This window comes from Colius striatus, chromosome 7, assembly GCF_028858725.1.
Source record: "Colius striatus isolate bColStr4 chromosome 7, bColStr4.1.hap1, whole genome shotgun sequence".
Lineage (NCBI taxonomy): Eukaryota > Metazoa > Chordata > Aves > Coliiformes > Coliidae > Colius > Colius striatus.
In genome coordinates, this window is record NC_084765.1 from 13,925,808 (window position 1) to 13,950,737 (window position 24,930).

Below are 24,930 nucleotides of genomic sequence, written 5' to 3' on the forward strand. Positions count from 1 at the left end.
GTGGTTGACTTAATGGCTCTTATTTAGAAAGGAGCCATCTTACAGAAGGTGGCTACCTAAGCCTATACACATGACTCAAATCCCTTTTTTTAAAAATCATCTCCACCAACACCACTTCTGTCCTTTCTGCTTCCTTCTAGATATTTCTCAAGAAGTGTTTTCATTTTGAAGATTATTATTGGATGCTAAAAATACCAATCTGTACTCTAGCAGTCCCGTGGCTGGTTTCCCCTGGCCTGCAGCTAAACACCCACATAGCTGCTTGCTCACTCCCACCCCCTCACCAATGACACAGGGGAGAGAATAAGAGCAAAAGTGAGAAGACCTGTGGGTTGAGATAAAGCAGTCCTTGGGAGGGGAGGTGGCACAAAGGCAACGTCCCACCACATTCCACAGACTTGTGCTCAGTCAGTCCCCAAGCAACAGCCACGTTGGAAAACAACATGCTTCCATACCTTGCTTCCTTCCTCCAGCCCCAGTTTGTATTGCTGGCATGACATTCTATGCTATGGGGTATCTCTTGGGCCAGTTTGGGTCAGCATCCCTGCTATGTCCCTTCCCAACTCCTTGCCCCCTGCAGTCTACTCACTGCAGGGTGTGGGCAGGGGCAAAGGGAAAGAAAAGAGAAAGCCTTGACACTGCACAAGCACTGTTCCACAACAGCCAAGCCAATGCAGTGTTATCAACACCATTTCCACTTAAACATCCAAAACATGGTGCTGTGTCAGCTGCTATGAAGAAGGATAACTCCATCCCAGCCAGACTCAATACAACTCTGTTGCTCTCCAGCAAGTGAGCAAACCATCCAGATGGAATTTATGGGGTTTGGGTGCCAATACTGGTGTGGGTTTCTAGAGCTTCCATTATAGTCAGTGCAGCGAGACTTCACAAAACTTTACAGCTTATCCCAAATCTGACATTGGTGCCCAACTGAACAAGTATCTATCTATAGTTTTATTGACCAAATCTCTGTCAATAAAAGGAACATAGTTATCTACCTCAAAGCTAGCTATTTAGGGCTAAACAAGGCAAGCTTCCCCTGCATTAATTCTCTATGATTAAGTACTAAGCTTATTTCATATACACATTTCATAGAATGGTAGGGTTGGACGGGACCTTTAGAGATCTTCTAGTCCAATCCCCTTGCAGAAGCAGGTCCACCTAGATCAGGTTGCATATTATGGCAGTAAGGAGATTGTATCTTGTTGGAAGAAAATACACTGTTATCTTCACTCAGTGGAAACAGATTCTATATACTTACATAGTATTTATCTGGATTATATCTCTTCTGATAAGTAAACACAGACACTTGTTTGATTCGGCCATCTTGTTTAAGGGAGTATGTTTTAGCAGAAAATGAGAGGATGGGTTCATCATTAGGAGGCAGACCTGAGAATCGCAGCTGAGCCAAATTGTGAATGAAGAAATTAAACTTTGTGGCAACACTTCCCAGACTGGATTCAATCAGCCTAGAAAAGAAAGAAAAATAAAAAAAAGATCTCCATCAAATACCACAGAGCACACACAAATTAGTTCTATCAATAAAGCAAACTTAAGTCTAAGAAAAAAAAAAAACAGAAAAAACCCCACAACAATTTCTTACTGTCAGAGAAACAGTTCTGAAACTAAAAGTGATCAGTGGGCTACATAAATAGCATCACATCAGCATTTCAAAAAAGATTCTGCACCTAAACTTTGGCATAGTTTGCTATTCAAGAATTAACATCTTTCCAGAGGTGGTAAAAAGTTACACACATACCACTGCAGACTCCCTCCCATGTATTTAAATCAAGTACAATAACACATTTTCAACACATAGCAACACCTCAGTTACACTATACACACCACACACATACTTGCTACACTGGAGCATCATCCCTCCCTGTAACATGCAAAAGCAGTTATTGATAGTATATGCATTACAGGGTTGCCATCACATACGCTGCTATTAAGGAATTCAGGATGCATCCAAAGAGAAGTCTTGTCAGTCAAACAGAATTATCTGCTCTCAGTATTTCAAGCAAAATTTTTGCACAAGGTTACATTTAAAGGCAAAGTATTTTAGCATAAGCATTAAATCTTCTATGAAACTGATCTTATTTACGTAGTTCACTGGCTAACCAATATTTTATTATATTTTACTACTCAACTTCTACAGACATATTTGTGAACACAGCAGGAAGTTCCCATTAAGAGAATGATGCTGATAGATATTTTAGTTACCTTGTAAAGAAAATGGTGGCTTCTGCATCTGTTGTTTGAGGCTGGAGAGCATCCTGGACATACTTCAAGTCCTGAACCCCACTTAGTTCTGGTAACCCAGAAGAAAGCATCTGCAGGAATTAACAGTTTTAATGCAATACAACCAATATAATTTCACATTGATTAAAACTCTTAGATCAAATTCTTTGAAGCTGCACTTCCTTGTTAAATGCTAAGAGCAAGGGCCAACAATTACTTATAATTAGCTGTTATTCCCTTAATTTCTGGTGAGTTAAAAGTAGTTAAAACACTTTGCAGTAATCTATGGTACCATCTTAGGTTTTCATTATCTACCTGTTTATTAAAAATTTAAAAGCTTAAAAGAAAAATCCAAATACAGCTTTCATAAAAAGTATTTCTGATGTTTCTGGCTTTTAAAAGCATGTATTAAAGAGTTTCGGCAGCTTAAAAAGCATGGCATTTAATACAATCCAACATGAGAGACCTATCAAGCTTCAATTGAATTTAATAAAATGATTACCAATGAAAGTAGGTTAAGGAAGAGGCTTGCATGTTTTCTTATCAAATTGTAAGCTTGACAACAGAGATCCACGAACAACTGAAAGCGAATAGTGGGTTTTTCACCACCATTAATGACGTAAGCCATATCCGATGTTAGTACAAAAGGAGCTCGATCCCTGTTTAAAAAGCACAGAATTCCCAGGTTAATTACAAGGTCTATTCACTTTGTCACGTGCTTCCTCCTCCCCTCCATCCCCACTCTGAGGTAATGATAAATTATATTAAATAATCCATTAATGCCATTTTAGTTTTTCTGGGTTGGGTTCAGCTGCTTAGTGCTATCTCAGCTTTCCAGCACATTCCCAGGGTACTGGAAGCAGCACTTAGAGGACAGGTTACCTTACGATGCCTTCCATCCCTCATTCGTGCAAACCATAACATAGTAAAGTAGAGGTAATTAATATATTATCACCTGACTAAAACATAACTCCTTTATCCTCTATACACATTATCTTCCTTGACAGAGGAGTAGTAAATACAAACTTGTTTTTCACTCTTCTCTATAATGTTGCAATCACTACTGGTTTTATAAGCCAGAGTTTTGGTACACAATTTTTCATTTGCTCATAAAGTTTTCCTAACAAGCACACAATACATAATTGTACAAATATAGCTAAAAAGGTGAAACTACACTACAGTCTTATCTAATATTCCTGGACAAGTATGACACCAAGATTTGTTAGACACAAGGCTCCCAAACATCAATAAAAAAGGTGTATCAATCTTGTCCTGTACCAAAACACTTGGCTTTCATAACTACTGCACAGAAATTCCCATTGAGATTTGCCAAATATGTATTGCACAAAGCTCTTGAACAAATACAGTTTGGAAGCCCTGAAGTTAAATGATATTTTGGAGATCTAATTCTTTTGAAAGTTACACTGATGTGCTTTGACTTTAAACAGTTTCAGAGATCAGAATATGGAAATGGGAAGCTGGAACCTTGTCAAAATTAGTTCTGTACAGTTGAGTTTGAATGCATTCTGGAAACTGTGGTTAAATTGGAAGATACTGGCTTCACAATGAGAAGAGTAGATAACATAATGCTTATAAAAATACACTAACAATCACTTCATTCTCTACATTGCTTAGCTACAGAAAATACCTTTTAAAGCTACCAAACATTTGCGCATGACCCAAAAATTTTCCGAAGTCAATGTGAAACATATGCCCAGTGTTTCGAAGCATTATGTTATCATTGTGGCGGTCACAAATTCCCAATACATAAGTAGCTACACAGCATCCTGCACAAGAGTAAATGAAGTTTTCTGAAGCCTGGGAGGGAGAGAAAAAAGTGAACTGAGATCAAATATCAGTGGGAAAAGAGCATTCATGCATTCAACAGTCAATCTTGTCAGGGGTAAAATCAAAGCCAGACGAATCAGGCCCGAAAAACTGCTTTTTTAAAAAAAATACTGTTCTTCAAACATATATCTTTGCAAATATCTTTAGATATTACACTTTCCCACAGAAACAGTTGTTTGGTTTTGTCAAATAAATGACAGAGAAAAGGAGTTGAAGACAAATCACAAAAAGCAACGTTTGCAGAGAAAAAGGCACAAGACTTATTTTTCCAATGATTTGTGACTGTGTTGTGGTTAAAAGAACACACTCTTGTTTTTTGAATCCCATGTGCTTCTATGAGAAGAGGCTACTGCTCCTATAACAAAATTAAGAGCAGCTATCATTCCTCCTTAGCTTAAATTTGAAGTACATTTTTTCTCATTTACTCCTGACGTGAACCTGGGAATCTGTCTCCTTTTCAGTTACACAAGGGATTTTAATTGACCTTTTTTTTTCCCCCAAGTACAGAAAAACCCAAAGTTTCCTAAAGATATAAATGAAAACTTTTAACAAAAAATCTGGAGTAGGAATTTATTTTTTTTTAATAAAATGGTATTTATCCCTTTTAAAAGATCCTCAAGAAAAGGAGAAAAAAACAACACTGAGAGAAGTTACCTTTTCATATTCTTCCTCTGTAGGATTATACTTTCGCAACCATTCTGCCAGAGGCTTGTCTTTAAAAGAACCTGTCACTCCATATTCCACTTGAATTTTCCTAAGCGTATCTGAAGCAGGAACAAGCTCTACCATGCCTTTATATAAAAGATAACAAAATGCATTAAACCATCTCCTTAAGTTATAATGTATTTTCATTGTAGCAACTTGGACAACTATGGATTTAATGATCTTAGACTAGCTTCTTTCAAAACTCATTTAGGTGAAAAAACAGTGCTACTGGTCTACTAAGTGTTTCCGCAGAGTATATTACAAAGAATGGCATGAAACACATGTAGCAATCCCAGTTAGGCCTACTTTACTACAATGATGTTTGCTGGAATGCATATATAAATTACACTTTGAATAATTACCTTCTACTACATAAGCTAGTATTTGTCTATAAGCAATAACTGCCAAATATTTTGATGCTGACATTTCTCATACAGCGACACTTCACTAATCTAGTAACTTAAACTGCTGTCAAGTGTTGAAACAGACCAGACTTGCTCCATAAATAAGGCAGTGTGCTTTACATGTGACCTTATTTTGGAGATATCATTTACTAAAAATATTTGCACAGATAAATCGTAAATGGAAAACATTTATTTGATTAACAGATTTTTACTTCTGTCTTGGCAAGAGCTACTAGAGACAAATCTATAATTTACATCCATTTTTCACTTTAATCCTTCAAGTACATTAGGAATACTAATATTAGCAGCAACAAAAATAAATAAGACACTGTGCAATCAAGTCGTTGTTCAAAGTCAGAAGAAAAGCCATCTGTTTCTCTAAAAAGCACTTCTTAAATAAATAGAAGCTTTTAGCCTAGCTTTGCCAAGCTAAATTTCCAACATTTCCATATATTTAAGAGTTGTCATCATGCTGGTCTAGCATTTAAATGAAGAAACATTTAATTTATTGTTTATCCTCTTAAAGATCTTGTGGCTCCTATTGACTAACTCTGGAGAACTGGCAAAACCAAGCAAAAAATCATGTTCAAGGTGCAGAGTTCTAACTTAAGAGTTCTGTGACCTACTTTCAAACCTAAAAGGCAGACTCATATTCCCAAGGAACTCTTACTAGCATATGAGACTAGTTCTGGAGGATAGTGTGTGTGGGTGTTTTAAATTTTTCTGCTTTTTGCACGTTTCAACACATGAATGATACTCCCTGACTCAACTGCAGCAGATTCCAGATACTTTAGAATTTCAGTTTTGACTTGAATACTTTATTTCACCATAACTTGACTTCCAGGATCAGGACTGCTATGGAACCAGTATTTACTTGTGTTGCAGTAAAGGCATAAAGAAAAATATTAGCTTTTATCATTACATTTACTTGTTTGCACTGCTGTTCATTGACAACAGAACACCTAAGAATCTCAGGACTCAAGAGAAGAAACACAATTAAATGCAGCTCAGCTGTCAGAAATTTGGAACAATTGTAGCTTGCTATGCTCTTGAGTACTGAAGTTCCTTGTATGGAAGGCTTCTGGTCTGCCATTTTCTTAAGCCTGCCCCTGCACAGGAATTTTTCACTATCAGTGTGACAAGAAACTGAAGTGGGGAAGCAAAAATTCTAGGCAGCATCTGTTTTTGCACCTCGGTCTTTTCCAGTTGAGAGACACTTGAAGATAACCATCCGTAGATCCAGTCCCTCCTGCAACCAGATCTTATCCATAATCTTTATCATTTGTAAAGCCAACATATCTTGTCGCAGATCCTCTCCAACCTTAAATGGAAATACAAACATTCAATACAGACATAATATGCTTTTAGCAAAATTAAACTTCAGACATTTGAATTTGCATTTCTAGGAAGTTTACTACTTGCAACCCCATAGCTACACACTTAACAGGAGAAACAGGCTACATTTAGGCTTTCACATGCAGTAGACTTGCTTTCCCCATTTACACTCTGTTCAGATGTTGGTTTCTAGACATGCAGGAGCAAACTCACAAAGTAACTAAGATTATTGGTCTATGCTAAAGTTAATTGATATAAATGAAATAGTGATTATCACTCAACTTTGGTTTTCCAAAACACGTATAAGGCCTACCTTAAACATCACATTAATTTCTTCTCCCAGAGGGTCTGCATTTATCAGTGCAATTTTCAGTGGTACTGCATTGGAGCTGAAGAAAGAACATGCCTACAAGTAGACTTAGTGTTAATACTCAAAAAGGACTATTCCTGCTGGCCCAGAAAAAAACACATTCTGACAACAAGCAGGTTTGACACACAATGTGCCTATTCAGACTTCTAACACTATGATTGTGGCAAATACATGCCTCCTTTGAATAAAGAGCCCTTTGGTTGTCACTCATGGAATTCTTGTACAAAAGCCAATAGTGCTACACAGAGATGTTTCATACATTTTGAAAGGAAGAGTGAATAAAACATGGATAAATATTTTATTAGCAGCTTCTTCTGAAACCTAGAAGACAGTATACAAAAACCACAAGTATTTGCACATTCCAAAGTATTTTCTCACTTATGTGCTTTCAAGTACATACTCATGATTTAATAGTTACAGTAGAGAAGGAAAGCAAGAACTGTCTCTCCACACAGGACTTAATTCCGTGTTCACAGACCTTTAGGTTTTCAGTCATGCATGACGATATAATCAAGACTGTGTTTGAGCAGCTATTGTGAAATCTTGCAGAGTACTAGAAAAATAATTTACCTGCTTCTCCTGCATTATTACTTGCTAGATCTTCACAATAAAATAAAGCTACTGTCCACCTCTCTAGATTCAGTGCATCTCTTGGACACAGATACAGATAGTTTGACCCATTTCACCATAACTATTAATTGTTTCAATTTTATAGACTTGCTGAATTTTCTCTTTTGATTACTGCCACAAACAGGGTTTTTTCCATGCACTTTCAATAGTCCCCTGCTTTACTATAACCAGGACCATTGGTCTCAAGAGAGAAAAGGTCTGAAGAAATCACATTATTATAGATATATATTTGTTAATACAAGAATCTTCACTGGTTTTACACAAGTAAGTGTATAAATTTTATCTTTGCTCAGCTAATTGCACTGCCTTGTGCAATCAGAACTTGTAATTAACACCTCCCCCAGCTTAGAGAGTTGCTTCTTTCTATTTGTAAAAGCTTTGCCTATGTGTAATTTTTACAAAAAGGTTTCAAAACTCTGAATCTGAAATACCTTAATATTTAGCTCTTTCGCCACAAGACTGGGATTGAGAGGCAAACGACATTTGTTCTTCAAGAAAAACAACTGCACACGTTCCATACCATTTTGCAAGGCAGCCTGCAGACAAACAATCAAGAAGAATCAACTGACATTTGCTTAACTGGAGCATCTACAGAAAATTCTGGACAAAGCTAACCTGAAGCCAATGTTTTAACTCCTCATTATCAAAGAAATGCTAGAAAGAGTAACTGCTGTTTTAGCTATTAAAGCTATCACACAAATTTGTGGTTTGGGGTTTTTTGGGGTCTTCTTCACTGAATCCGATGATAGCAACCTGTACTATCAAAGGGCAAGTTTATATTCTTAGCATAAAAACAGATATCCCCGTTCTTTTGCATAATGGGATCATTCTTTATCATTAATATGTTTAAATCGAATTCCAGTTTATTGTACACAGAAACTATCCTACTTGCTTACCCTGTCACTTCACACACTCTTATGCTTCAGATGACAACAAATTTAACAAAAACATCAGCTTCATTAAGCCATTAACTTGTTAGAATGCAGAACAACAGATCTATAGATGTTCTTATATCATGTTTTATTGAACTTAAGACTAAAAAGGTATTTGAGATAATTGTTTTGAGGGTATACTCAGTCTAATCTTCCTAAAGAATATTAAAAATATATACACACCTGCCGAGCAGATCCACTTGTTTGCTTTACTCTTTCTGCTACCATTCCAAAAAGCTGCACCAATCTGGTCTGCTTCTCAAGCTCTTCCCTCAGCCTTTTTCCACAGACTGAAAGAAAAGCTCCAAGAATTTGCTCATACCTTACACCAAACTTTGTATCATACAGGGTATCCTTAAGAAGCCTGAAATAAAGGATTTAAGTTAAATTTTCCTACAGAAAATATTGCAAACAATGCAATACTAAGACATAAAAATATTTTAATGGATCAATACTCCCTCTACACCTGCCTTTTGTATAGTTTCCATTCATGACATTCATTGTTATGAGGTATGACATTAAGAAAGAGTATTTTTTTCTGTAAACATCAATCTCATAGTAAACATTACATGATAACGGAACCAAGAACATCTCACCAATATAGGTAGTGCGCTATTCGAATGCTTCCCAGGGCCCGAGTCAAAAGAAACTTGACAAGAGCACTGTCAAGGTAGGTTTCGTACTTCAATGCCTAAATACAAAGAATATGAAATAAATTAGGTCTGGATTTAATTCTGGGTCAAGATCAACACTTTATGGCTCACGCACAGTGAGAATCACCACAAATCTACAGGACAGTCACAGAGAATTATTTAGTCAAATAACGCATACCATGAATTAAGGTTATTAAATACAGAAGCACGCAATTGCACTTCTGCAACTAGTAATCAGCAGCTCCTTTGGGTTTTCAAGAGGAAACAAATTCAAACTTTAGTGTAGGCAGAAAGTTTTACCTGCACAAATTGAGGGAGGAAATCTGTTAGCTCATCATCACTTAAAGTCTCTATCCAATTCACAGCTGTATTTCGTACTTCCTGATCAGCAAACCTAAAGTCACCACAAATCCACATTGAGTTAATTCTGTTCATGTATGACTTTTTCTTCTTTTTTTTGAGATCATCTAGCTACAAAAGAACCTATATAAAGTCGTTTTTTAGCTCAATAAAGGACCTACATGTTTGAGGCCCTTCATGACCTAAGACGCAAACATAGACAAGTGTTTGCTTTAGGACAAGCATAGTAATCTAACCAAACTTCAGTCTTCACAGCTTGGCTGTATAGCTTGCTCTCCTGTCACAAATTAGATTTCAGAATCTTAACCACTATTGCTACTCTTTCACTACATTACTTGGTTAAGCCTATATGGTTTATATAGATTATATCAGTTAATAAGTTATTCAAAATTTTATGAAAGTTTGGCTTTTGCTACAAGAAATTCAGCACTGTTTTCCAAAAGAATTCACAACACACAGAGAGAACTTATTTACACTGTTTTTCTTACTTTGAATCAAGCAGTTCCAGCGCAGCTAAGGGTGATAAAGGAAGCCACTGCTGAAGTAATGAATATATTTCTGGAAGACTTGCCCAGTCCCAGTGAGGGGCACTAACCAATACTTTTGGTAAACTATTAATATGACTATGACAATAATGTCTCTTCTCCCACAAAAATTCTTTTTCTTCTTTTGAGAGCCTGCAGACAAAATTATTTCAGTTTATAACACATATTATCATCACCTGAAATAACCCCAGTGCTACTGGTCATTGTATACATACATATTATTTAACACATAAAAAGCAATGAAAAAAAAAATGGCTATTTCTCCCACAAAAGTCAATGTGAGAAGCAAAATAAAGCCTCAAACATTAGAGAAACAGTTATTCAAAGTTATAATTTGGGCAGGGCAAAAATAAACTTTTGTATTATCTAGAATAAACCAAAATGTTCATGTTAATTTGGTGCAGATGAGCGGGAAAGACATGCCATAAAAGATTCCATGGCATTCAAATAGCTGCTGCCCCCTGTAACCGAAGAACTGTCAAGCAGGAATAGACATATGTATCAGGCAGCCAAAAGGGTGGCAGTCTTGGAGGACTGCCATACAAGAGAATATTGTGACATTGATCATGAAACACACAAGTAAACTCACTAAGTCAGCACTTTTATTTCACAAGTTTAATTCTATCTCTGGTTTAAGTCTTCACAGGTCTTCAAAATATACTAGAACCATATTAAAGAAATTTTAAAATAAATAAGCATTTTGGACCCCAGCTACAAATTGTCACCTACAAAGGTAATACAGAAATAGATTAACATACCCAATAGTGTTATCCTTCGAGAGAATGGCAAGGAGACGTTCTCTCAGTGGTTTTTCTAATGCTTCTATGGAATGATGCACAGTAGTCTTTGCAGCTTGAGGAATTTTATATTCAATATCAAAAGCATGGGATGGGAAATCAATCTGAAAAAAAAAACACCCACAAGATGCTTTTTCTTCTGAGAGAAATATGGACTCTGAATTTAGAATCAGAGATGCTTACATTGTGTGAAGAAATTAGAACTGCAATTGTTTGGGTCTAGAAAACTCCCATCTCGTACATTTCTATAGACTGCACTTCAAAGATATTATCTCCCAGTACTGAGAGCATGTACTACCAAGGAATCTCCAAGTTCTTACTTCAAGAGTCATTCAATAACCGACTTGTATATGCATAAAGCAGCTTTCCATGCTTTGCCCTTAATGCTTAATAATGACTATTCTATACTGGCTTTCAAATATGACTTTATGAGGAAATAAATATGACTCCAATGAAAGGCTGCAGGAACTGGGGCTGTTTAATCTAGATAAGAGGAAATTGAGGGGGGGATCTCATTCACGTTTACAAATATCTAAATGGTGAATGGCAGGAGGTTAGGGCACCACTTTTTTTCTGTGACAGGACAAGGGGTGATGGAAAAAAGCTGGAACACAAAAAGTTCCATTTAAACATAAGCAAAAACTATTTCACTGTTCACGTGAGGGAGCCCTGGCACAGGCTGCCCAGGGAGGTCGTGGAGTCTCACTCTCTGGAGGTCTTCAAGAGCTTCCTGGACGTGTTCATGTGTGACCTGATCTAGGTGGACCTGCTTCTGTAGAGGGGTTGGAATAGATGATCTCTAAAGGTCCCTTCCAACTCCTACTATTTTGTGACAGTAATATTTACACTCTCCTCAAAACATTAATTGATCTACTACCACTCATGTAAGAGTTCCAGTTCACAACATTAAAGCAGTGAGATCAACTGAGAATTATATATAACCTGCAATACAATTTTTTCCATATTTCCTTTCTTCAAGGCCACCCCTGATGCATGATGTGGGTGTGATGAGATCCATAGTTGCAAGAGCTTTGTTCCACAAGCTAACAACCTGAAGGAAAAAAACCCACAAACATGTACAGGTATTAGAGTTGCAGTCTGTTTACTTCAACAAGATAGTAGTTGTTAAAATATTATCAGAATATAGTCAATGGTCACTACAACAAAACAATTCCAAAATATTAGTGCGATATAGGCAAACAGATCAAACTGGGTTTGTGTTTCTACTCTAGAGGTAAGGAAATATCTTTGGATGAGTATTTTAACACTGATGTTCAAAAGAGAACACAGGAAATCAAACTGTACTATCCAATACAGTTTGGAGCTTAAAGAAGGGAATTATGATTATTGAGTGTTATATGAATTTATTTCTTTCACTGGATGTCTTCAGTACTTTAAATCCTTTAAAATGCTGTGTACAACTTTTAGGTGGAAAAGGCAGAGGTAAAAAAGCTCAGTGCTGACACAGCTGACCCAGCTAAATTATGTACTCTGTTTCTTATGGAAGAAAAGGAATACTTTTGCCTCTGAGGAATAAACTGAACATGTGCACCTTCTTACCCTCTCAGGGAAAAAAAAAAAAGCGTAGGCATATGAATATTACAGACATCACCATTTGCCTGGACTTTCCATGTTACTAGATTCTGCAAGCACATATCAAATTACCTTTCTGTTTGCCAATTTATTCCCAGTATTAATACTGTTTCCAATTGTATTAAGGTACAACTGAGGATACTTCATAAACTGGTAAGTGCTGAATGTTAGACATAGGAACTTTTAACAGTCTTTAAGATTCCAAATACAGTCTCAAAAGACTGCTTGACAGCCAATTCTTTACCATATTTTTAAGATGTTTTAGGGTTTATATGTTTCAGAAAGAACTGTTCCTTATATGTAATATTTTGATTAACTGGGATTGCATGATGTCAACAGAAATTAGTAAATCATGTCACTAAAGCATAACTGAACAGCTTGTTCTTTTTAATAATTCTACCACTTAATATACTTACCACAGCCTCCTGTCTCATCCACAACTAAAGATATTTTAAGGTACTCCACAGATACTTCAAATTAATGGATTTTAACTTGACTATGGATTCTTCCAAATCACATATGACCTTTAATTCTTCCTACGTTTTAGTTATCTACATGTTTTTAGCTCCTGCTATCGATGCTATTCTCAACTATAACTGGAATATGTGGCTAGTATCTTTAACTACTTAGGTCTGGATTTAACTAACATAGACTGCAAGTGGATTAGACCACTAGCATTTCTACAGCTGCCACACACATGCCATTCAGTAAACCCTAGTGCAACACATCCTATTGTAGTGCTCTGCATAAACAGAAAATACAGTTTTCTCTGCAAATCATTGTAAGAACACCATGCACCATGAAGACAAGAAAAATCTGTTATTTAAATCAAAACAAAAGCTATGTTTTCAATCAAATACTGTGATATTTAGATAAGAGACTGAAATGCCACATTTAAAAAGAAGGCTGGAATGAGCATCATATACAAAAAGAAATCCAAGATTCAGTGGTGACTGAAAGCAGCTGCAGGTCATCTTTGCAATGCATGAAAGCCTAAACCCTTAAGCATTCCCAAGCTGTTAGAACCATCACCATATGAAAGGGGAGCAAGCAGAGCCATATTCAGAATCAAATTGATTCTGAATTCACAAACCAAATTGAACAGACATAAACAATACATAGCAGTAACTGTACAGGAAAGACTGGGTTATCTTTCTGCAGTCTTGTTGACAATTTAATATTTTAAGCTTCCAGTACGATCTAGAAGTCTGAAGCATATATAAATAGGATATCTTAAGCATAAACCCTGGAGTGAAGAAAAGAGCTATTTTTTCCTATCTTAACACAGTTTTAAGGCAAAAGTGCTTCTTTCTCAGTGACACAATGCAAGCGTAATGCAGTTACCTACTGAAAAGCTCTGTTCTGGTTCATACTGCACTAGACATTATTCCTGATGAATCCAAACCTTGCTACAAACACCTTCTTTTACACATTGCATTCTCTAACACCATGGCTCATGAATTGGCTTGTGAACTGGCTGTTTACGCTTCATCTGCTAAAATATATGTCGATACTGACTGAACTGTCTCTAGTCAATACAATGTGCTTTTAGATCTCCAAATATTGGAATTCATGGAACACCACCTACAAAGACCATATTACTTCAGAAGGGAGGCTATCCCTTCAGTAGAGTTATGCTTACATACTTACAAACAGTTGGTACTAACATGATCACTTTTGGCCCATATTACCATGAATATTTTCTGCAAATAAAACCGCTTTCAGCCAAACAAGATCAAACTTCCTCCAGCAAGTAACTTCCTCAGCTGTTTAGATGAAAATACTATGACACACAGCTATGTTTTGTACTCTAATTGAGGGTATTATTTCTGTAACTATACAGTTCATGATTCTTCACTTTATCATGGCCTACTACGTTCAGTGGCAGAGAACTAGTTCTATAGTTCTGGGAGTAAACTGTATAGACTAAATCATATTATTAATCTCACCCATATTTTGAATACTTACCGCCTAAAATCAAAAAGAGGTAAAGAAACCTGACCCAAAATTTCTGAGCCCTTTCTCTGCTTATTTGAGTCAGGAGAACTCCCACTACTTTGATTTAGTATTCCAAACAAAGTCAGACATAAGACTGATTCCAAAGGCAGCTGGGAAATCTGGATGGGGAAAATTATTCTGTAAAATAAAAGTATTAAAAATGTCAGTCAGAGGAAAGACAGCTGACAGTAAACTACAAGCTTGTCCACCTAATCCACTGATGCCTCTTGCTTTCAGAAAGTTAATTTAAGAACATTTTAAGAACAAGTGTTGCATTGCCATGCAATTACATTTCACTGCACTTTATCTCCTGTACCAATAGTTTGTAAAATCTGCTACATGACACTTCTGCACTGTAGCCAGATTTGGAACAAACCTTTCTAATCTTTGTCTGTTAAATCACATTCCTTACACAAAACCACACTGTCCAGCATAACCAGTCTTCCCACTTTACTCACTATAAGGATACACAAAATTCCACGTTAGCCATTACCCAGTCTCTCTGATTTAGAGTCAACTAACAGTAGTTTCCCATCCAAATGAAAGAATCTATTAAGACCTACTGAAAGCTAAATTCAAATACCCATGAAGAAAGCAGAAAGCAGCTGTGGAGTACACACTTCACTGACCAAAACTGACAAAACTCAGATTTATGTTTACACTGGTTTTATGGTTTAATAGGTTATTTAAGTTTGATTTTTTGTAACACATCAAAATATTATTCTAGAAGTTACCATAGTATATTACTAAGATAGTTACACTATAAACCACTAAAACTCTATTAAGCAGCTTATAAGCAATCTAACACATCTTTCACTGCAATACACTAGTACTTGCTAGTAAGAGATCTGACTATCCTGAATCATGGGGGAGGGGGAAAAAAAAGGTAGTTGGAATACACACTGAAAGCTGATGTTCTAGAACCTGAAACTCACATTCCTGCTCTGAAATAATTTGTCATTATAGAGTTTCAGGATATTCCTCAGGGTCTATCTCTGACCTTTAAAAATAGTCAGGAAGATAAATATAGGACACGTGGAGGTTACCTGATGCTCCAGTTAATGACAGACTGACTGACAACTATTAAGCAAAAAAAGAGTAAGCTGTACCTAGGTATTAAAAGTATTTTCCCCTCTTAGTTATCAGATACCAACCACCATCCTCAACTTATTTCTTCTCTGCATGCCTTTCCTGCTTTCCTTCTACCCCTTTCTTCTCCTGCCCCATAAAGAGAAACATAGTAGCTCAAATCAAACACTCATATGTTAGACAGATACTCTTAAGCACTTCTGCAGCTACTCTCTCTTTAGAAATAATCCTAAATCAGATGTTTAAATTCTGATACAAAGTTGTCACAATGTATTTGGAACAAAAAACGCTTAAAATTGCTTTTCCTCCCCATTCACACAACTCGAGCATTGCTTATAAGCAAGCTTCATCCATCCTTCTCAAAGCAGCACAAGCTGTTCCCATTATGAGGAATGCTATGACCTTCCCAACTCCTCCTCCTTGTATACAATAAAGACATTAGCACAGGGCACTTCTCCAGCATTTCCATTCTCACTGTTGAAATGAGTAGTGAAATATCATTTGGAAAATTATTTCTGATTTTGGTCTGTAAATCTCACACACGGCTCTTTCAACACTTCAAATGCAATTAGAAGCAAGAGTTGCTCTAACGACTGTGTTCAGCAGCTAGCTAGGTAGGTACTTTTCAGTGAGCTTTAACATGCTGAAGTCACTTACAGTTCATCCCATTTAATCAAGTAGAAGAAGTTCTTGTATGTGCCAACCTTCTTGGACTGAACAGGTTTAAACAGATCTTTTCCATTATGGGTCAGAGAACAAATCAAGTAGTATTTTTCATAACTGGACAACAAAAAGAAAGTAAATTAAACAAACAAAAAAAATTATAAAAGGATGAATTTTACAACTAATAAATTACTCACTTTGATACCCAACCAGGAGAAATTCCATGTGCAGCAAATATCGTGAACTGGAGATGTTCTGTGGCAGTACATGCTTCCTTGGTACTCTTACCATCTTCTGGAGAAATTGCTGCAGAACTGCTACATGAATTCATATGGAGTCGCAGAAGGGTCTCAACTGCTCTTGTTAACTGGTCTATACTCACTTTCAGGGGGCTTTCAGGCTTCAATGAACCTAAAATATATTTTATCTTTAATGATATCCTCCTAAAAAAGTCACCTGAAAGCAGTTTTTAAGTAAAATTGAATAAGTTTACTCACCAGATGAGGTCTTGCTAGTGTCATCATCACATTTTAAGGATACCTACACAGTAAAGTTAGAGCAAATTTCAGTATAAAGAAATCCATATTAATTTTCAAGTATCTTGTACAGAAATTCTTAAACATGAAATAGGCCCACATTTGGGCTTATGTAACACATCTTTTTACTCAAAGTTCCTCAAGAGTTAATCAACAGCATCAGAATTTCCGTATCATACAACAACTATTCACCAAGTTCAAAAGCTCATGTTTTGTCACATCACAACCCTTATGACACCCTTATGAACTCTTAAAAGATACAGTTCATTGGAACATTGCTCAGGATACTCCAACGTCTCTGAGTAGAGACAAAACTCAGTCACGGCTGTGATGGATAAAAGCAGAAGCTGTTAGCTTTATTATCAGTAATTTAAGTCTCAACAATTGTTTGTGGTATTTGTTAAGGTATCTTTTGTAGGTAGTTACTAAAAATTCACTGAATTAAAAATTCCCTTTTAAAACAACCAAGAAAACCGAACAGTAAGTACCATCACTTTGTACTACTTGCTGTGTTTGCTTCTCAGTCTGCTGAAATGGAAGTCTAAACGTGATATGGTATCACAGCAAATGTCTAGTCTCAACACAGACACTGTTGAAGCAAAAAGGTGACAAACAAATCATGGTAGCTTACTCCCTTCTAATAAGGAAGGATTTCTTGCCAAATTTTGACTTCTCACAAAACTAAAAAACTTTTAATGAAAACTAAGTTTGTAATTTAAAAATAAAACATGGTGAATTCCTAATACTTCTGAGAAAGTCTAAGAAGTTTGCCACAACTGATGCAGAACAGGAAGAGCTCTTCTTACACTTCTAGTCTATTAATTGAGTATCTTGTCAATGTTTAACTACCAAAGAAACTTCACATTCTAATTTTTTAAAGAAACAGAAACTTAGGAGAAAAGAAATAAAAATCACATCATTTTCCTCTTTCAGAAAAACTGCCATGTTTCCACTGTCCTTGTCAAGTAGGTTTTTGGATGACAGGATGTCAAACTGTCAATACAGCACAATACATGTAAATCTTCTACTTAGCAATCTATTGCTGTCTTTTACATTTTGGCCGCTTCTTCCAACCACAAAACAATTACTTCAAAATTTAAAAAAAACCACAAAATCACAAATCTTAGAGAAGACTTAGATGCTCCAATCTTGACAGCAACTTTGCTTCTGAAAGCAATCCTAGATGCTGCCTTACACATTACTCTTTAAGCCAATACTCAGAGAGACGAGGGGTTTACTGATAAAGTACCTTTTTCCACTTCTACTGAGATAGCATTATTTTTTAAAGTTATTTTTACACTGTAATTTAATTATTTCTCCAGCTTTCTCCTATCAAAAAGCAAACCTTGAAGCAATGTTTGATATGCTTATTTCACTGTTTTGTTAATATCTTTTCTGCAGTTCCCTACAAGAATTTTAGTTCTTATGACAACTGTGTTTATGTACTCAATGCACTTTGCAATACTTCTGCTCAGTATTACAAATACATCACTTGAACTGACGAAGCCAAAAATGACCAGAAGAGCACATGAACTGCCACTCTAATAAGGCAGTAGGACAACAGAAACAGCATGACAACAATTACATTACTTAGCTTTTATATTTGCACATTTCTCTGTTTAATGACTGTTTTCAACAATATGACTTGATATTACTCCTGCTCAAGTGAATTGTTCATTATAAGGCACTTTTAGCATCAAAATTTGTCTATTTGACATGTTATTTTTTTCCATATGCTACAGGTATGCAGAAGCACGAATTGTTAGGAGCTTGAAGATGCCACTGCTTGTTCACACAAATACTGCACATTCACATGATATGAATCCCTCCTTTATGCATAACTGCACTGGTTTTAGAGCATGTGAGCTAGCTGTCACTTTCCCTTGGTCAGATTTAGTAGCCTGTGCTGTGATACAAGTCTCTAGTTACAGAGCCAGAAATCAGTATTTTAAACCTAGTTAAAAAAAAATAAACCAAAATCACTATTTAGAACAGGAAAGTATTCCAAAAGCAAGCCATTCATGTATTAAATGCAAAGAGACGTTAAAATAAACATAATGTACCAGGTAAAACAAAAAACCCAAAATACAACTGGCTGAACTGTTGCTGATATTTTCAGCTACCAAAGTTTATGAAATAGTATTTATCAGTGTTAAAAAACACACCTCAGAACTCAATTTATAGTATGAAAGATTACCTCTGCATTTTTAATCCTTGGAAGATTAACAGCCCTCCTTAGCTTCTTTACTGATTCCGTTATTGCAGGAGTCTCTACACAATCCAATGCAGAACAGATTTTTCTGACAGTCTTAATTACGTGATCTACTGCTTTATGCTGGTTCTAATAAGGAATGTATAAGAGAACAGATTGATCTGATCACATTTGTGAAACTGAGTATTGCTTTAACACTTTTTTTTTTTTTATGAATTGCCAAGAAACTTTCACTATGAGATGCATATCTCTAATTAAATGGTTGCACCACAGTTTAATGTAACTAAACTCTCAGTATGGAGAACTTCCTTATAGCTCAGTTAGCAATGCCAAAAAAACGGAGTAGTATGGATTCTACAGGAAACATGAGGAGATTTCCAACCATTTTTGTATTACTCTGGTAGCAGACAAATATTTTCTAATGAGATATTAAGCTCAAATTCCCTCATGGCATAAAAAGGAAGTATAGTTTAAAGACACTGAATTACTGTGAGGAAGCAATACTAAAGAAGCACTATTTCAATCTCAGTCCTCTAACACATAGGTTCAAGTTACATTTACACTACACTATATTTTCCATAATGGAACTTTGCTTTTTTTACTTCAATATGCTTTTAAAAGAAGTTTGTTGCAACTTTTTTCCTTACTTATTATTTAAGTGGTTCTTCCAGATGAAGCAATTGCAAACTGTCATCTTGGAGAAGGAAAGGGAGTTGTACACTTATCAGGAATCTTTTTTGAAAGGAATAGATGAGCTTCTTATCAGAGAATGAAAAGCTGTTAAGCTGCTTAAGACTAAGTCAAGATGCTTGTAACAGTCCCTTCTTTCTCTTCAAACAGAAGAAAACCCATTTAATTTACATCTAAATTACCCTAGATTTCCCAAGTTTTCCTTTTCATCGTGAGCAAAATCTTCATTCAATGTTAAAGGACACAGGTAGAAAATTTAAAAAGTAAACTTATTTTGAAGTGAATGTTTTCAAGGCTTAATGTATTGATTTCTTTCACAATCACTTAAGAGAACTTAGATCTAAATAAGAGGGATTAGTGCAATATCCTTTCAGTAAGATGTAAACTGAGTCCCAACCCCCACTCTTCCCGCTCCCTCCAGACATACTCTCCTGATCTTCTTACAGATGGATACCAAAGAAACCATTTGAATAATAAAATGTTTGGATTGGGAGTTATCTGGCAACAATTAACTTTGTCCTGGTAAGAAAATAACCACGGAAGACAGGAGACACTGTAAATATTTAAGCCATATTTTCAAAGCTAACACTTTAGCTTTGAAATAGCTAACAAACATAGCTAACAGCTGTTTTCACACATTAAAAGCAAAACTTTCACCGCTATTTTCCTCACAGGCTCTAAAGCCAGTCTCAACAATATATTAAGTGTCCAATAAGATGAAATCAAAGGCTACGTTTAAGTTACTTACAGATTACTTTACCTTGTTTCACTTTGATTAGCAAGCTTCAGCTACTGAATTCACTTAAAGAAGAAAGAAAACTTCAAATGCAACAATTTTTGGTATTTTAATCTAACCATTACCACCTACAAGCTACAGCTCCCACCTTCAAAAAGACTGTAGAAAGAGTAAGCTTGAATTGCAATGATTTGCATTCCTCACCTCAGCCTGTGAAATCACAGTTAAACAAGCAAGCTGAAGCAGCTGCAAGAGCAAAGCAACAAAATCACCACCCTATCAAGGAGCAGTAATACCTCTCCTTCAAAAGGATTGTGTTCAAAACTGCCCTTGAGAACATGGTGAAACACCATCAAGGGAATTACATATCACAGAGGGAATATGTAAATAGTGGACACTAGCTTGTTCAGACCTGCATTCCTGGAGAGGCAAACAAAAGGAGTGGATATGAGAAGTGCTGTAAACAAGTCATTAATTTCAGGACTGTTCTTATAGAAACTGATTAAGAAGTGTAGTTATCTAAAGTTTAGTAATTTAAGTTTCCAAGTTACATTACTATTAGGAGTTAAACCAAGCTTCTCCTTTTGGAAATGAGTTGAGCAGGTTAGCTTCAGCTATCTTTTGCATTTGGAAAATCACTCCAAACTACTCCACATGCAAGCTGTTCTAAGCTTCCTACATACATCGAAATGGACAATGGTTTCAACATTGTATTTTAAATTAATCCAATAGTGCAGAACAAGATATTGTTACACTTTGTGTACTTGTACATTCCAAATGTGCTTCAGGTATAACTCCCATTGTATACAACTATTACTGCTGCCTTTTGTGTAGATTTTTATCTGCTACCAAAGTATCATTCATGGCTGACAGCAACTGACATGGTCTGGATTCATATCTTGTTCCTGTTTCCCTAAACTCATCTTCTCCAGCATTTTTGAGGAAAAGGTTATTTTGCACTCCAGAACTTGGAAGATACATTTCTAATTGTGATGACTAGGAAATAATTGGTTTGCAAGAGAAGCTAGGGAGAAGGAACATAATGAGAAAAAGCAACACAAAAATCCATTATTCCAAATTTACATGTGACATATTGTTCAGATCTCATTTTCCCCAAGAACACCTGCAAGTCTTTTTCCCAACTACCTCATTAGTAAACTTTCTCATGCTCCTTTTGGTTCAGCAAAAATTTACGAGGGTCATACCTCATTTTTAAGCGCTACATTAACTTGCTTGTGATACACATCAAGGAGCTCTTCAATAGAAGACCTGCAAGAAATAGTAGCATTGAACACAGTGCAAGACTACAACACAGCCTTGGTCAGAAATTCAGCAGTGGGCTTGACTCTTAAAATAACTACAGAACGCTACCTTATAATAGGTTCTCTGAAAGGCTTTTCCACTTTGTAGAGGTGTTTGGTTAGATGCATGGGAGTTCTGTCATCATCTTCCTGCAACAAAATATTAGATATTAAACCCAGTTCTCGCCTTCCTGTAATTGTGAATATTGTTTTACAAGTTTTATTACTAATACCTGTGGAATTACCTGAAGGATACAAGGTGATCTCTTTGAAGGAGAAAAGAAATAATAGCCTATGAAACATATACATTAGGGCAGGGGGAGGAAAGAAAAAACAGCAATCAAGTGACTAACTATGCAGATACCAAACATTCATTCCTTTTTTGATGGTCTGATACATAGCTAATTAAACTAAAAATTGTTCTCAACTTTTATTTAGCTCAAACTCAGCGCTTCTCTTGCGGGCCTCAAAATTTAGTCCAAATACTACAGCTGGAAGAAGTATACAAGCACTTGGTCTAATAAGAGAGATTATTTGTATTTATGTTATTTGCCTTGCAAATATTTGGTATGTATTTCATTTCCTCTTAGCATAAGAGAATACAATCCCCAACACCAAGCAGACATAGAAATTTATTAGTAACAGAAAAAGCTTACACCTCAGATCCAACTCTGATGCAAAATCCCAACCTCTCAAAGGCTTACACTGCTGCTGCAGTTTAGAAGGTACTTACTGTGCGTGCTAGATCTCTGCATATTACACTATGGGTCAAGAGCTGCAGTTTGATTTCTGTATCCCACTTCCGACAGTTCTGAACGTATTCATGACTTCCTATGCAGTGCTTACTGTTTAACAAAAGAAAGCTATAGTTACACCAAAAGTAAGCAGTATTTTTCAAAAAACTTGTGTAATATTTAAGGCAACCTGTTGGCTCAAAATAAGGAAGTCAACCTCCATGCCATATTACTTGATCCGATTTTCACTTCTACAGAAGTTTTAGTACACTACTGCAGGTATCTATACTTTGCCAAAGCTAAAACTAACACGAAATAGAATGGTTTAATTTGTAATCACTAGTTCTGGATAAAAACACACCATCAAAACCCCCATAGACTATTAGAAATCATCAGTTCTTTTTCCTCTGGTTGCTGGAATTTGAAGGGCAGGTGAAAATTACAACACCCACCTACAGAAATGCTCCAGATATCTGCATCTGAAAAAACACTGTGCTCAACACAACAGATGGTAGATTAGAACAGATTTCTAGAAGGTGTGGAGAACCTACTTTGCTTTATCCCAGAACAATTCAGACTTCTGATCTTTGTGCAAAATGTGATTCTTCTACATTTTTAAGATTTCTACTTCAATACATTTAATCATTAAAGATACTTTCCAGTAACTGTGCTATGAAAAAGTGTGAAGTTAAATATTAATGAAAAACAGTTTGCTTACTTCTGTAAAACTTCCTCTTGGCCACAGACTTTCAGGATATAGCTGCCAATGTCCACTTCATTCAAGTCATCGTGCACCCAGCAAAGTGCCTGCATTATTATAAGCTCAACAGGGGAACTCACTGTTTAAAGAAATTACATCTATAAGTTAAATATAAATCTATAGCAAGTTATCAGGCATTGTTCACTCGCAGGTTGTTATTTAATGAAATCTATTTTTATACTTGTAGGGAATACTTTTGTGTTTCTCCTAATCTCCTAAACTTCATAGGCTGAGCTTCATTTTTTCCTCACAAAATTTTCAGCATTACGGAGGCTAAAAAGTAATTTGCTCCCGAGGTAATTTATTATCAGTTATTTAATCACCAGGAACCTCCAGTAGTTAACAAAGATGCCAGCGGCATTCAGAGTTACAGCCTTTAACATAAGCATGATGTCCAGTCTGGATTGCACAGAAAATATGAATTTATGTACAAGAACAAAGTAGGCCTAAAAGTTCCATCCCAAACAAATTCTCCTGGTTACCCACAAAACTGGGTCTGCTAGTTGTGGAACATTATTTGTATATCTGTGTTCCTAAGCATATATTGAAGTCAAGTAATAGAAAATTTCAGTGTTTGTTCTTATTTTCCAAAAGTAATTTGTTTGAATTTCTAGACGGTATGCAAAAGTTTATTTAAACAGGTTAAAATAAAAAAATGAGATGTTAAGAATCTCAGTCATGGTGTAGTCAGCCCCTCAATTACCACAAAGTAGGTCAAACTCTTGAAAAACTGTTTTATCATTCCCAGCTGTGGACAGTGTTTCTGGTTTGTCTGGCTTCTCTTTAAAAAAAAAAAAAAAGATTCACTTTGTCAGCTTCTGATTTTTTTCTGATAGAGGCACTGACCCAGAATTGGATTCTTTCTTCAGTTACCTTTTCCACATTCCTCGCAAGCAATCCACATGAGACACAGGGATTAACTGAAGGCCATTGGCCTAGACTGAGTGTATAGTCTCCCAAGCAAACTCCAGTTTAAAAAGCAGAAACATACCATCACACGTAAATGTTACTGGTTGCTGGAATTCTTCAATTTCTATAGAAATCTTGATACTGGCACTCTCTCCACTTATATTTCTCTGCAGCATGACCGGACTCAGCACAAAGCCTGGATTTGTTTGCTGATTATCATAAGGAAACTTGGACCTCAATCTGAAAGTAGAGAAGGTTTATGAAACTTTGCAGTGGATAAGACTAAAGCAAAATAACATGGTAATAACCACAAGCCAGAACAGTAAAGGCTACTTTTTGCTCTTTACCTAAATTGTATGTACAAAACACCATTTAATTTTTCTACTCTCAACAGAACACTGCCCACAATAATTATACAAGTAGCAATTAGACTGGAAAAAATTCTAGCTTATAATTAGGCAGGTTTTCCACGTAGCTTAAAATATTTAATAGGTCAATGCTTACAGGACATATCCAGCTTCTGTGTAAGCTAAGCTCTAAAATAATTTTTGAAAAGCCAATCCACAGCATTTACTAAAAATTAGTTTAAAAAAGGAGTGATTTATTTTATGTACAGAAGATCACAAAACTCTTTACATGCTTCAATTTTTGGAAGTCTAATCTGAACCTAGATACTACGGAGAAGGTAGTTATTCCAAGTTGTGGAAGTTGAGAAAAAGGCCTAAAAGGAAATTAAGGAAATGTTTTTATTAGGACATAAACAGTTTAAACATTCATCAAGTAGTGACTAAACAGTACTTTGATATCTGCTGTTTATTTTCTGGTACTTAACATGGATATAATAATTTTACTTCAACCTTCTGCTTGAAAACAGAACTCATCTACAATG

General features: G+C 35.9%; 1 protein-coding gene across 7 annotated transcripts in view; it reads right to left on the reverse strand.

Annotated features, from left to right (window-relative positions):
- The window catches only part of PIK3C2A (phosphatidylinositol-4-phosphate 3-kinase catalytic subunit type 2 alpha), a 63,503-nt gene that overhangs the window by 7,117 nt on the left and 31,456 nt on the right, over positions 1–24,930 (reverse strand). For 6 of the 7 annotated variants that reach the window (XR_009819100.1, XM_062000347.1, XM_062000348.1 and 3 more), the window contains exons 4-27: positions 24,124–24,281; positions 23,091–23,211; positions 22,372–22,483; positions 21,709–21,788; positions 21,543–21,606; positions 18,897–19,040; positions 16,661–16,703; positions 16,361–16,574; positions 16,158–16,280; positions 14,382–14,549; positions 11,763–11,871; positions 10,782–10,924; positions 9,967–10,155; positions 9,419–9,512; positions 9,062–9,156; positions 8,649–8,829; positions 7,965–8,069; positions 6,847–6,939; positions 6,390–6,519; positions 4,744–4,880; positions 3,890–4,059; positions 2,744–2,900; positions 2,224–2,333; positions 1,262–1,469 (exon numbers count right to left, since the gene is read on the reverse strand). Coding sequence is in view for 6 of the 7 variants with exons in the window: in XM_062000347.1 (XP_061856331.1) it covers positions 1,262–1,469; positions 2,224–2,333; positions 2,744–2,900; positions 3,890–4,059; positions 4,744–4,880; positions 6,390–6,519; positions 6,847–6,939; positions 7,965–8,069; positions 8,649–8,829; positions 9,062–9,156; positions 9,419–9,512; positions 9,967–10,155; positions 10,782–10,924; positions 11,763–11,871; positions 14,382–14,549; positions 16,158–16,280; positions 16,361–16,574; positions 16,661–16,703; positions 18,897–19,040; positions 21,543–21,606; positions 21,709–21,788; positions 22,372–22,483; positions 23,091–23,211; positions 24,124–24,281 (3,148 nt within the window). In the remaining variant the exon portion in view is untranslated. The remainder of the gene's footprint in view (positions 1–1,261; positions 1,470–2,223; positions 2,334–2,743; positions 2,901–3,889; positions 4,060–4,743; positions 4,881–6,389; positions 6,520–6,846; positions 6,940–7,964; positions 8,070–8,648; positions 8,830–9,061; positions 9,157–9,418; positions 9,513–9,966; positions 10,156–10,781; positions 10,925–11,762; positions 11,872–14,381; positions 14,550–16,157; positions 16,281–16,360; positions 16,575–16,660; positions 16,704–18,896; positions 19,041–21,542; positions 21,607–21,708; positions 21,789–22,371; positions 22,484–23,090; positions 23,212–24,123; positions 24,282–24,930) is intronic. The other variant, XM_062000351.1, reaches the window with a different exon arrangement.